Source organism: Lepisosteus platostomus, chromosome 3, assembly GCF_059453375.1.
Source record: "Lepisosteus platostomus isolate fLepPlt1 chromosome 3, fLepPlt1.hap1, whole genome shotgun sequence".
Classification (NCBI taxonomy): domain Eukaryota; kingdom Metazoa; phylum Chordata; class Actinopteri; order Semionotiformes; family Lepisosteidae; genus Lepisosteus; species Lepisosteus platostomus.
Genome location: NC_142613.1, coordinates 71,021,720 through 71,034,883, shown reverse-complemented (window position 1 = coordinate 71,034,883; position 13,164 = coordinate 71,021,720). Strand labels below are relative to the sequence as shown.

Genomic DNA, 13,164 nt, shown 5'->3' with positions numbered 1-13,164 from the left:
AGGCTCTGCTCAGGTCCAGAATAAAGCACGTGCCATTTGTACACATAGCCTAGGAGTTTCTCTGCGTTTACAGAACGAATGCTGAAAGTATTTTTTTCCCAATTATTTTTCTTCTGTTTTTGCTGTAGTCAGTGTGCTCCCCCAGCACCAGCTGTACCTCAGTATGTTTTGAGGAATAGCAACCAGAATGCTAAATGTAAAGAAAAGGCTGGTGATGGAAAGCTTACTTGATATTTTTTAAAAAATAAAGACAAAACTCTTCAGAGGAACATAATATAATGCCACAAGCCTGGCATGCACTCCTTTAATCACTATGGCACGTACTTGTACTTAAACAGTATGTTACCACATTATATTTTATATTTCTATAATATACAGTATGTATCTTTTTAAGAACAATATCCCTTAATTGTACTGTTAATTTTGAACTAAACGTACAGTAACTATATAATGTTTTCATATGTTAAGTTGTCAGAAAATCAGAAAAAAATACTTAAATGTTTACAAATACAGTACATGTATTAGCTCTGCCTTTGAAATAAGCTACAACGTGTTTATAACATTCGTGGAACCTGGTAGTTAACCATTGACTATTCATGTCTGCATTGTCATGACTACAGCTCTTGAGCAGTGTTCAGAAAATACAATAATTACTCTTTGTGCATGTGGAGTCGAAAACTGCAGATGATGTTTATGTTCAATTGGCCAAAAAATATTTCCAACCAGAACCTTACCCGCCTGAACACGAAACCTACGTAGTCCCAGTAATTCCAGTGGAGCAGCCTGAAGAAACAGAATTACAGTCATCCGGTTACACACGAAACCAGCGTGGAAAGAGATCACTCTCAAGCAAGAATCCCCAGAGCAGGTCATCCTAAAAAAAAAGAGGGTTAGTTAAGTTGTTGTTTTTTTTACAAAATTATTTGCTATTTTCACAAATGCTAGCATTGACACAACCTTGCTTGAAATTTCTAAGGGTTTCATACTCTTCTTTCATTTGATATACCCTTGTGTGTGTGAATATAGCAAAAACTGGGGGGGGAAGGACAAAATATAAAACGCCCACACATTATTTCATAAAACCCTGTGAGCTTGCTATCTGTTCCCATCAGTGTCTTTGCTTGTAATATAACTGCTTTGTTTGCTAAAGAGTCTAATTCTTAATGCACTCATCATGCCAGGTTCAGCATTTGAAAACATCCTATAAGAGCAAAATGTATGTTCGCAGCATGAGGGTATTCATCAATAAGCGACATGGATCCTTCCACATTTGTAAGAGTTCTGACAGTTCACCGCAAATGACTGATTGTAATGATGTTTGTTGATGTACTGCAATCATAGATTTTGCCTCTTTCACTGTCATTGCAAAAGAGGACAGTTTGTACAAGATCTACCTACAGTTCACCAAACTTCAATACTCGAATTAAACATGACTTCAAGATGGTTATTTTAAACTAAATATTTAACAGTTTTATTATACCAACTCACAGCTGATTTTACCAAAGGTGGAATTGCATGTCTGTGTTGTATATTTACTATGGATTTTTTTTTATCAGAATATAGTTTTGTTTTAATGTTTTTTTTCCCATAATATTCAATGCAGTTGGAATTTGTTTGCAAGACTATGGCTATAGAATTGTTGCTTTCATGTTTTTAACTGCAAATTGTGAATTTCACGGCCTTATTTTCTTATTTATTTCTGAAACAGAAGAGGCATTTTTCAATAAAACTACTGAAAATGTACCACGTGTGTCCAGTGTCTTTTCTTAAAGTTGTATATCTACATTATTAATAATATGACTTAATAAAACAAAAAGACAAAAAGACTATCATAAAACTGGGAGCATAAGATACGTCCAAAACAAAATGAAATAGTAAGCACTAAAACATTAAACAATTTTAGACAGTTTGGTTACAAAAGAGTAATGAGAACCCCTTGATGGTTCCATGATTACAGTGAATTGTTGCTATTTGCAAAATGCATTACCAGTTTGAAGATTAAATCCTTAGTGCAATGCAGTGTTACTTAAAACGGTTTGAGATGAGAGTTCACAGGCACTGTGTAGAACAGATGAGTCTTCTGAGCTGAATGATACCTGGGGACTGAGCAGTTTTTATTTCTGTGAAAAAAATCATTCTACCAACCAGGTGAGAAGGTAGAGAATGAATGTGTTGCATAACAGGGCAAACTATGAAGCTATCTTTTGCATGCAAATGTCAATTCCATATACAGTATGTTTAATTCTATCAGTGTAAGGAAAATTGAGACTTATGGGTTGAATTGTTTTAACAAACGAGTTAAAGAAAGGGGTATGGGCCCAGTGTTTAAAAGAAAATGCTGCACAGTTCCTTTATATTTTGTGGTTTGGATAACATCAAGGTTTAGAAAGTCCAAATTATGTACAAATGTCAATTAAAATAAAAAAAAAAACATTTAATACAGACATATATTAAGCAATTTGAAAATATATTAAGCTATTCTGGGGCATATCCAAACACAAATAGTGGCTCAGTTATCGTAACTGCAGTGTGGCAGTCTCTACATAGGCTCATAGACCAGTATATATTGATATTAAGTGCTCAAAATAAGTCCAATTCTATTAAATCACTAGTTTAAATTATTCACATAACCCCTGTGATAATACAATCATATTAATGTGACATTGCATTAGTTAGCAGCACTGTGGAGCAGTGGTTAGGACTCAAATACCAAAAAGGAGAATGTTTCAGCATTGCTAGCGCAGAAAATGCCCTGCTACACAATGGGTCAAATGGGTCTAGATCATCATTGTACATGAAAATCTGTTTTCAATTGACTTATCATGGTTAGATAAAGTATCAAATTGAACAAAAATAACGACTCTAAACGAATGAGTTAACAATGGTGAGATGGATATACATGAATTACCTTTGAACTATTTTAATAAATTGCAGTGAACAGAGAATCTTTTGGTTACTGTTGTTAGAGATCTGCTAAAAGATCACGAAATAAGGAAAGAAAGAGTTGTTGCCAGACGTGAAGTCTTATGGTTGCAAGAGAGGAAAATACTTAATGGATGATGCTGCATCACAGCTTCCTAAGCTTAAAATATATATATACAGGTATACAGTATAAGTGTCTGGTCGATTGTTTTACGTTAGAAATCCTAAACGAAGATGTGATTAATTATCAACTAACTTGAGCTTTCCGTTGGAGGCATAATGACTACTTTATTTAGGAAAATGTTCAAGCTCTGTGGAACTATTGTAATGTTCAGAGCCCATACTCAAACAGGTTAAAGAGATAAGATTTAGAGATATTCTCTTACAAAGAACATACATTAGACTCTGTGTGATGTAGTTCAGGGGTTCCAAATGCTATTTCTGGAGGCCAAACAAAAACCCTGGTTTTCATTCCAGCCAAGTTTAATTAACTAATTGAAGCCTTAACTGAGCTAACAATTTGCTTGATTGGAATATTTGAAAAGTTTTTTCCCCCATTTTAGGATTTTAATTTACTTGTGAAATGCATCGTTTTAAAAAAAAAAAGCAACTTGATGTTCAAGATCTGAAAACATCCACACAAGTTCAGCTGTGTAACTGAGAGCTCGGTTGGAACAGGCCTGTGGGCTTCTTTGACCAGGTTTGGGAACCTTGACGTAGCCGATGGTGGATAATGGAGAGTGAACAGGTCAAGGGTGCAATTCTAGGCTTTCAATACCAGTCCATCTCATGAGGAGCACATCTTCCGTGGCGTTTCTCCAGATTTCCAGCTCTGACTTGTCCCTTTTTATATGATTTGAAATATCCAGTCCCATTGTTAATCCTGCCCTGTTACTGTTCAGCTGGTTTGTACACCTTACATTATAACGTGCCGTGTTGGGGGGTCAATCCTCAGACATTTCGTTGATGTATCTTTGCTTCTTCACACACAAGGGTTTTTTTTTGAGAAAATGCTCTGGGTTTAAACTACAAGTGTTTGGGGTTAAGCATTGTGAGGTTTCTATTTCTGTAGCTGGAATGCTTGAGTTTTCCTCATATGCTTCATACCAAGCAAGGCATGTTACAACATACCAGGATACCATGGTACAAACCAGGAAAGGTCACTCTGGTCATATAGCCAGTTTGGTAGTACCATAGTTACATGTTCCAGGGACCTCATCCTGCTAAGTCATGAAAGAAATTCACGTCAACAACAAGAATGGATAGCTTTCTCCATTCTTCCACAACCCAAATTACGTCTTATTGATATCATTATATAAATAAGTTATTATTGTTATACTGCAGTTTCTGTTCAAAAAAAGCTGCAGTGAGGTGTACTGCCAGCAGTGAACACCGAGTGTGCTGCCAGTGAGAGAAAACTTGCTCAGAAGCTGCGTAGCTCTGTGTCAGAGCCCTGACACCACAGAGTGAGTTGCCTAAAATAGGCAGCTTATTAAAATGATTGAGATAAAATTTTGGTCTAATTGACAAGCATCCCGACTTCACCTGCAGGGGCTCAGCACATGTTGAGAGCTCATGCAAATGCGGAAGTTGCCCCTGGCAACCACAGGACGCTGTTTGGTATACCTGCTAGTTCTCTTGCACAACTTACCGTAACACCTTGCTTTTCCCTGACCAGCCCCAGCCTTGTTTAGCAGCTGAGATTCAACAAAAATCATCCCCAAGATGGTACTTTTGTTAGCTAAATTAGAATTAATAATTTAATGAATAAATTAACCTTAATTTGTTTGTTCATGTTTTCTAATGAAAAGCATTAGAATATAATGAAAAGCAACTTTTGAACAGGTTTTATAATGGGCATGACAAGACCAGTTAAATTGGTTTAATCAAGTCGGTTAATTTGGTTTGTAGAATCTAGGAAAAGACCTTGATTTTGACACACGACAACTTCAGCAGGAGAGTGCAATAGAGCCTCTTTGGAGTCTGCATATTGCATTCCACAGTTGAACTGCCTTGCTTGTCACACCTCGCTGACCCTGTCTTCGGTCGTTAGAATTCCTTAGATCTTTAGATCTAGACCAAAGACCATTTGTTGCAGAGCCTCAGGTTGGGAGGGGGCTGTCGGATATCCATCAGATCACAGCCAAAGCAGCCTGATGACTGCCGGTTCTGGCCTACACCCTTGCGGCTGCAAGCTTCCTGGGACGCCTGATGTGGGTGTTCCTAGAAAAACAAACTGCAGGTGGTATGACCAGTGAATTGGTCATTGCAACCCTCTTCTTGTTTCGTTTTTTATGCATAAGTACGGCAGCAATCTAAGAATATGAGATATCTACCTTGACAGGACACTAGTAGTTCAGGTGGGTAGCTACGTCAGGATGTGTAGGCTGCAAAGGAACAAGTAAGAGTTTAAAGAAGAAAGCACAACGTTTCGGCTGTGGAGCCTTCTTCAGGTGTGAGAAAGACAGGGCAGTGATAATAGGACACTATATGAGGGGATAATAGGGCAGTTAATAGGACACTATATGAGGAACTATTGATACTAATTAGCAGATTGGGTTCAGACAGCCTTGTAAATCACTGAGGGACATTTAGATTTGTACAGCCCCTAAAACGGACTCAAAAACAACTTTCCCCCCTTTTCACTGTATCCTGCAGTCCACCACAATGAGATGCTTGCTACCTGCAAATGTTGTCATGTCTGTATTAAGATCATGTCATTAAGATCATACTGCACAACTGGATAAGTATATATTTTTTTTTTATATATATATACACACACTGCTTTCCCAGGCTTACTGCAGTCTGTCTATATCCTCTTTTTACTTCAGTTTAGATCATCATTAGCCGTTTTTGTTCGTCAAGTGCAAGGCACGACCCGAACTAAATAGTCGACCAGTTTGCCAATGAAGCACATTAATACTGAACAAGTTCATTGGCAACCATTGGGAACTGAAGCATAAGCATTGCTGATTGAGTCTTTCCACAATATTTTTATGGAAAATGTAGCCTGGAAAATAGCAGCACTGATACACTATAAATCATATGCTGTACAAAAGCACCAATTGGCTGAGCGCCACTGAGGCTGGGGTGGGATTAAATGGACTCTCAGCGATACAGCAAGTATTCTGTGGTCTCCAGGGCGCTTGCAGGCATGCGGTGCTGTTGGTGAGGGATACACCTCTCCTCCAGTTGGCGTTGAAGCTCCGGTACGGGGCTGTGCTGCCTGATGTGTGAAGAGACAAATGGCTCGGAGGTGAGTGGGCTGGAAGTGTCTGCCTGTGCTTGCTCATTCTCCCCTGCGTGCAGTCACACAGTGCAAGGTTTGTAGCTGTGAGCCAAGAGGTGGAACACACACAATTTGCCATCCCAAAAACGAAATTAAAGAAGATTTTAAATTTCTAAAAAGTATATGAACATATTCCTGACTTTATTTTGAGAATATCTTCATTCAGTCTCCCAGTACTGTATGTTCTATTTCCATCGTTTTTTAACATACTGTATGAAGGTGTTTCAGTAAGGAAACAAGAGCTATTTTGTTGATGCGTTTATTCATATGAAGCTACAGATAGGAACAATAGAAAAGCAGAAGTATTCATCACTTTCCCACATCCCACTTTCTTCTAATTAGTAGGTATGATTATTTCATGACACCAGAATTTTGAATCCAGCAAATTTGAAGACACATATCAAGCTGTTGAAGTCAAGGCTTAACCGCTTGGTCTACCTTTGTTGGAAATTACTGGATACCAGGTCAAGGGTGTGAGGCAGGGGGTGCAGCCCTTTCCATCAATGTTAACTTGAACACTCTCTGGTGCTGTTGACAGTATGCAACTGCATTGCCATGCAGCAGGAGGACACTCTGACACACCAGCCCAGGTCAGCTTTTTCTGTAAGTTGGCTCCCACAAGCACTCAGGATGTGACAGCAGTGGTAAGTGTCCGACCAAATTAACAAGGCTAGCCATCCTTGAACTGATACATTCATTTTTATTAAACAGGGGCCATGGGCTTATGATGAAGAATATGTGCTCTCTCTACTAAGATTTCACCATGGAAATTACGCTGTGATATTTCTATCAAATCATAAACGTAAGCACGCTGAAAGACATGACTTTCAGCTAATACACAAGACAGACAGACTGTTCTCCACAAGATACTCTTTCAAGTGCTTACATTTATACGTCAATCCATTCTCTGTCCACTTTATCCATTTCAGGGTTGTAGGGGAGCTGGAGTGTTAAAAAATAATAATATTATAAAAAACAAAAACCTTTTTTAAACATATAGTGCAGCTTTAAGCTTGATCAAGGGTTTTATTAGCTTACTAGATATGAAAACTCCATCCATCCGTTTTCTAACTGCTTTATCCAAACAGGGTTGCAGGAGAGCTAGAGCCTATGCTGGGAATAAAATTGGGAGCTAGGCAGGCTACACCCTGGATGGGACACCAGCTCATCGCAGGGCACACACAAGCACACGCTCACACCAGGGTCAGTGTTTCCAGGAGCCAATTAACCCACCGGCATGTCCTTGGACTGTGGGAGGAAACCGGAGCACCTGGAGGAAAACCAGTAAGAACAGACAAACTCCACGCAGGCAGCACCCCAGGTCCAGAATTGAACCCAGGGCCCTGGTACTATCCCGCTCAATAATCATTATTATTCTCTTACAAATTCAACACACTGCTTAGCATTTTTCTGACTATAACTCATAATGTCACGTGAAAACAAGCAGAAAAAAGCAAGCTAATTTCAGATGGGAGAAAAAAACATATAAAAAGGCATATTGAATAAAAGTCTACAACATGGAATTAGAATACATGAAGAAATTCGTAACCTTGTGTTTTTCTATCTTCTAGTTTAATCATTTATCTACAATCGTGTCAGCACATCAAATTGATACCAAGTGTGATTCCTGAATGAGTTTTGGAAATCTTCATTTACTATTCATATCTTAGTTTTTTTTATGACATCTTTATATCATACTGTATAACGATTGACTACATCAGAATAAAGAAATATGATTATCTGAAGGGCTTTTTAAAAAAGAGTGCAAGTTAGTTACTGTGCTAACATTCACCGCCGGCATTTTTCTGTATTCATGTATGATTTCTAGAATTCAGAACACTGGTTAGTTTTTCCTAATTGCATGAACACATCTGGAAAACTCAATAATCAGAATTCAACACATGCTGTTGCCTGGAAAATAGATAAAAGTGCCATAATCTATTAAGCAATATATTTATCTTATGGAAATTTTGTTTTATTGCTAGGATGTTAACTTTAACCTCTGAAACTTTGTTTTACCTTAGCTCAATAACTCAACATTAACTTAGTTTACTTTACTTTTATAGATCTTTTCAGGCAGAGATGTGCAATTTAGGTCCTATGATTTTTGTTTCACATCTAATCTTAATTGCTTAGATGGGGAGGTCACATTCTGATCATGTTAGGGCCAGTGTGCAAGCAGATTTTCTTTTAACTCAGCACTAAAATCAGCTGGTTCTTAAATTAACTGGAACAACTTATATCCTCTTCCAGCTCTTAAGTGTTGCTGCTTTGAAGAGATGTAGAACATATGTAGGCTGGACTGACGTTGCATCACCCTGCCTTAATTGAAATAATTATCTGGATCAATGCTGTATCAGCTGGTGTTTCTGCATGCTTACTTGGCATGCAAATTGAACTCTGTGATGCAGATGCTATTTTGATTGAGTTTAGTCGAGAATTGTGCCATGTGAGCAAATAGTGGTATATAATTGGCAGTCTTCTGGCAGTATAGTGTAGCGAGTAGGGAATGATCATTCAGGACTCTCTTGACTTTTCCAACTGTTCTGTCTTTGTTGGAGTCTGCAGGCCTGCAGCACTGTCAGTGAGAAATTTATCACTCCTAGCTCCTAGAATGAGCTTGTGTGTGTTTCATTCTCTACCAAGCTAGTAAGAGATTCACTGCAGGAGACTTAAGTCTTATAACAGCTGGCCATTACAAACTAGGTGGCATTTAAAAGCTAAATGAACAATTGATATTTTTAAAACTTGCTAAGTCAGAAGTATTTATACAATATCCAGGATGTTTGTCCTCAAAGCCAAGAGAACTCCCTTTCCTGCTTTTGTTGGTAAAGTCTACCCTTGTAAAGAGAAATGTACTGCACTAAATAGCTTACTGTTTTTTTGCACATTCAGTCTTGAGTCCCATCCGTTCCTGATAAAATATATTACCTGAAGTACAGTATTTCCAATAACGTGTCAAATGTAAGGCTTTGCATTTAGGCCAAACAGTTCCATTTTAGTTCTGTCAGACCGTATTTTTTGACACATGTTGTCAGCATTAAATGTTTTGGTGTTTTTTTGTCAATCTACAATACAGGGCATAATTGTGGAGCGCTTAGGATATTGCTGCCACCTGCACACTCTGACCAGTCTTGGCTGTAAAGTTGTAAAGTTTTAAAGTTGCCATTAACTTCTCTGTAATCACTGAATCATTGCAATTTAACACAGATGGAGGCCAATTCATTTGGTGTACTATTTCGATATACCAGTTACACCATTTTCTACTAATTTCATCAGTGATTCAGGATTACGGGAGAGCCAGAGCCTATCTCTTCAAGCAATGTGCTTAAGGCATTGTACACCTTGGACAGGACACCAATCGATTGCAGGTCACTGAAATGCACACACTGTCACGGATGTCTGAAGGGATGAACCGTGGATTGGCAGGAGAGCGGAAAAAGACCCTATGCGTAGCGGCGGGTCGGGGGTAAGCCCGGGCTCAGGAGTTCAGGAGTCGTATAGAAACCAATGCCCCCAGGCAGAGGACGTGGGGCAACCTGGTGCTATTGGTCTGCCTGTTACTACAATCCAACCAAAATATTTCAGTTTTAATTTTTAAACACTGTTCTAACAATTTCTGGAATTTTTTTTTTCCTCTTGGAAGTTGTTGGGTAGGATGTGCATATAAATGAAGAAAAAAGATTTTACTTTCAGTAATTTCAATTTTAATTCCAGGCTATTTGGCAAAAAAAGTGAAACGTTTGCAAGGGGCAGCAGACAAGTATGCATGCCTCCGTGATTGTGTCTAGTATCAGATGGTGTTAGCACGCATCCAAGTTACGCCTTTATTTTTCTCCTTGGACTCCTGTGATAGTATATGATTCACATTTGACAGCAAAAAAATTGGTTTGATGGTCATACAATGAACAGATTGACAAAGCTACTTATTAAGAGAAATATTCTGGAAACAAAAATGAATCAAATTTCTTCAGCATCTAGTTACGTAAAATGTTGACATCGTTGACTTTAGGAGAAAAAAAACAGATGTTGCTTTGTCTTTTTATCTTTTATGATGAAAATTTTTTAAAGTCTCTTAATTACATTTTAAGTGAATTTAATAGTTTTGGAAAATGAAACATAAAGTCCTTTCTGAACTCCAGTATAAACAACTTCCCAAGATTTACTGGTCAAATGTATGTAGGAGAGCAGTGTTAAAATTGTATCATTGTTATATTATTTTGAGGTAGCCTGCACAATGAGCCCAGGATGAAAGTTATGTGACAGGATCACATTTTTAATAGGACTGCTGTAGAAAGACATCTGTTTCATAGTGCTATTCATAGGTATATCAGATAAGAAAAAAAGACATTGCAGGAATGAGTTACTGGTGCCTCAAAATACAACATCTCACAAAAAAGCTCAACACATCGTGTTGGCAGTAGAAAGACTCATTTTCAGATGTACTGTAGGTCCAAATACTATCCTAAAGCTGAAGGTAAAGGTTACAGCCATTGCTGTAGAGAAACCATGCATTTTTGCTCAGAGATCTGTGTCTGGAAACACATAAAGTGGGTGACTTGACACACTACAGTATATGTTATCGTATAAGTTCTGTGAAGATAAACTGTCCTGAATAAAAATATATCCTATCCCAATGCACACCTGCACAGGTGAGAAAGGCATACATCAGTAGTGTCAGAGTCAGGAAACTTTAAACAGGCTCTTTTTTCTGAACCAAGACATTAAGATGCATTCCGTTATGAATAGGCTCGAGCAGGAAGTTGTGCTGTTGTGCTGGCTGCAAAGCAACAAATAGAAGTCAATTCCATGGTGAAAAGTAGGAGGTATTAAAACAAAGGCTGTTGTGTCTTCTTCACGTGCGGAGGAGACAGAAAATAATTTCAAGGATATAAAGTAATGGAGATCGACAGAGAACACGTGAAAATGGCCACAGCAGGTGAGGAGAGGAGAGTCTAACTAAATGTAAAGCAAGGGGGAGAACCGAGAAAAGCTGAAATCTGTAAATGAATGGAAAGGTGTGAAAGATTTCTGCCATTAAGAGATTTCTGTCTGTGTACTTTTACAGGGTTTCCAGGACTCTTGTTTCAGAAAGACATCTGAAGCCAAGCTTATTCTTAAACTTGGATCACACCTTTCACCAGCACTCAATGTGAGAGTAATGTCTTTTTAAAAACCCAGCTTCTGACCCTTCACACATAATGACATATCACAAAATGTGAATTCCCACTTGTGGAAAAAAAACAATTTTGTGCCTTCTCTCATCATCATAATCCTTCATATTTCTTACTGAAGATTTATTGAGTTCAGGAACTAGTTTTAAGTGCTGCGTATGTTTCAGTAAGAATTGTTTGGGTTAACTTTGGAGTGCTGTTTAATTTTCTCACTCTGAAAGGTAGCTTGCTTACAGCAAGTCAGCCAAATGTCTCTTTTTACCCTGGACCAAGGAATACATTTTTTTCCCTTAAAATTCTTCTCCATCTTATTTGTCACCAGTTTTTGTTGCCTTAAATATCTTCCAGATATACTGTAGATCCAGAAACAGCTAAATATTTTTTACTTAGGCAGTTCAACTCAACCTACTGTATATAAACTGAAATCTGAGAACTGAGATCCCAGTATTTAGTATTAGTCATATATTTACTTTTCAATTAATGAAAAAAAAGAATATTTTTCTTTGACATTGTTTTTATTATTTCTATAAGTTTGCTAGACTGATTTACCTGTCTGTGTCTGACCACATTTTATGAAGTGGCTGGATATACAGTAGGGAAATGAGTCATCCTCATAGGCATTTCAGAAACAGTTCAAACTTTGAGGTGCACGGCTTCTCTAATGTTGAGCTGGGAAGAAATGAAATAACACTGTGGAATCTTATTAGAGATCGTAAGATAAATTGTATTAATATTCAATTAGTTGTCAAAAGCTCAAATAAATAATAAGAAAGAATTCTAAATGTTAGTTGTCTTGATTTGTTAATCATACCTTAGTAGTTTACATTCTTTAGAATCACAATTTAACAAGTTACATTTATTTAACAGATATACTTCTATCATTATTGCAAGTAATTTTCTATTTTTAGTTGTTAATACTGTAGGTAAAACATTAAAAAGCACTTTAAGGCAGGTTGATTTTACCCATACTGAGACAAAGTACGAACTACCATACAATCAGAAGACAATCCAATCCAGTCAATCCAGTCATACTCATAATAAAAGGCACTAAGGTTTCTCATCAATGTCTAACTGTTTTTTTTAATTAAGTGTACATTTAAATTATAAAGTAGTAATACATGTAACACATTTCAGTGCAATGGAATCATCTCAAAGTCCCTTAGAGCACATAAAACACACATTTCACAATAAAATAAAATTAAATTTAATTACAAAGCTAGGAAAAACAAAGCAATTACAGGAGACTATTCACAAATATTCATAAAAGCCTTTTTAAAGTTTCAGTTTAGATTTAAAAACACCATGTGTGGCTGTTTTCAATATGTCAATGATTTCTTTTGAGGTGGTGTCCTAAACCTTTGGGGCGTAATAAAAAGCCCTGTCACACATTGAGTGTAGCCAAACATGGGAAATGTGTACTGAATCAGAATCAGATGAGCGAGGAAGATTAAGCTGATAACATATCTCGATATTGAGGAGCCACACTATGCAGAACCTATAATGTAAGCAGAGGATTTTTAAATACATTTGAAACCTGACAGCAAGTCAGTGCAATGTTTCGAAAATGGGAGTAATGTGCTCACTTGTGACCTTGCCACCTTAGCTACTGTACCTAATTTTAAAACAAAACGTGACCTGCTAAGTGTAATTTTAGAAACTCCTACTACAATACAGACACTTAAAAAGACAAGTTTTTCAGTTGCAAACAGATATACAGCATAGAAATACATCATGAATCCTGGCATTTTTCTAATGGAAGAGATCCATTTACGATTGTAT

General features: G+C 37.4%; 1 protein-coding gene across 2 annotated transcripts in view; it reads left to right on the top strand.

Annotated features, from left to right (window-relative positions):
- Nucleotides 1-1,743, top strand: part of col12a1b (collagen, type XII, alpha 1b) — a 93,348-nt gene extending 91,605 nt beyond the window's left edge. For both annotated transcript variants that reach the window (XM_088626664.1, XM_088626663.1), the window contains exon 66: nt 727-1,743. In XM_088626664.1, coding sequence (XP_088482790.1) covers nt 727-878 — 152 coding nt within the window. In that variant the 3' untranslated portion in view covers nt 879-1,743. The remainder of the gene's footprint in view (nt 1-726) is intronic.
- The last annotated feature ends 11,421 nt before the right edge of the window (nt 1,744-13,164 follow it).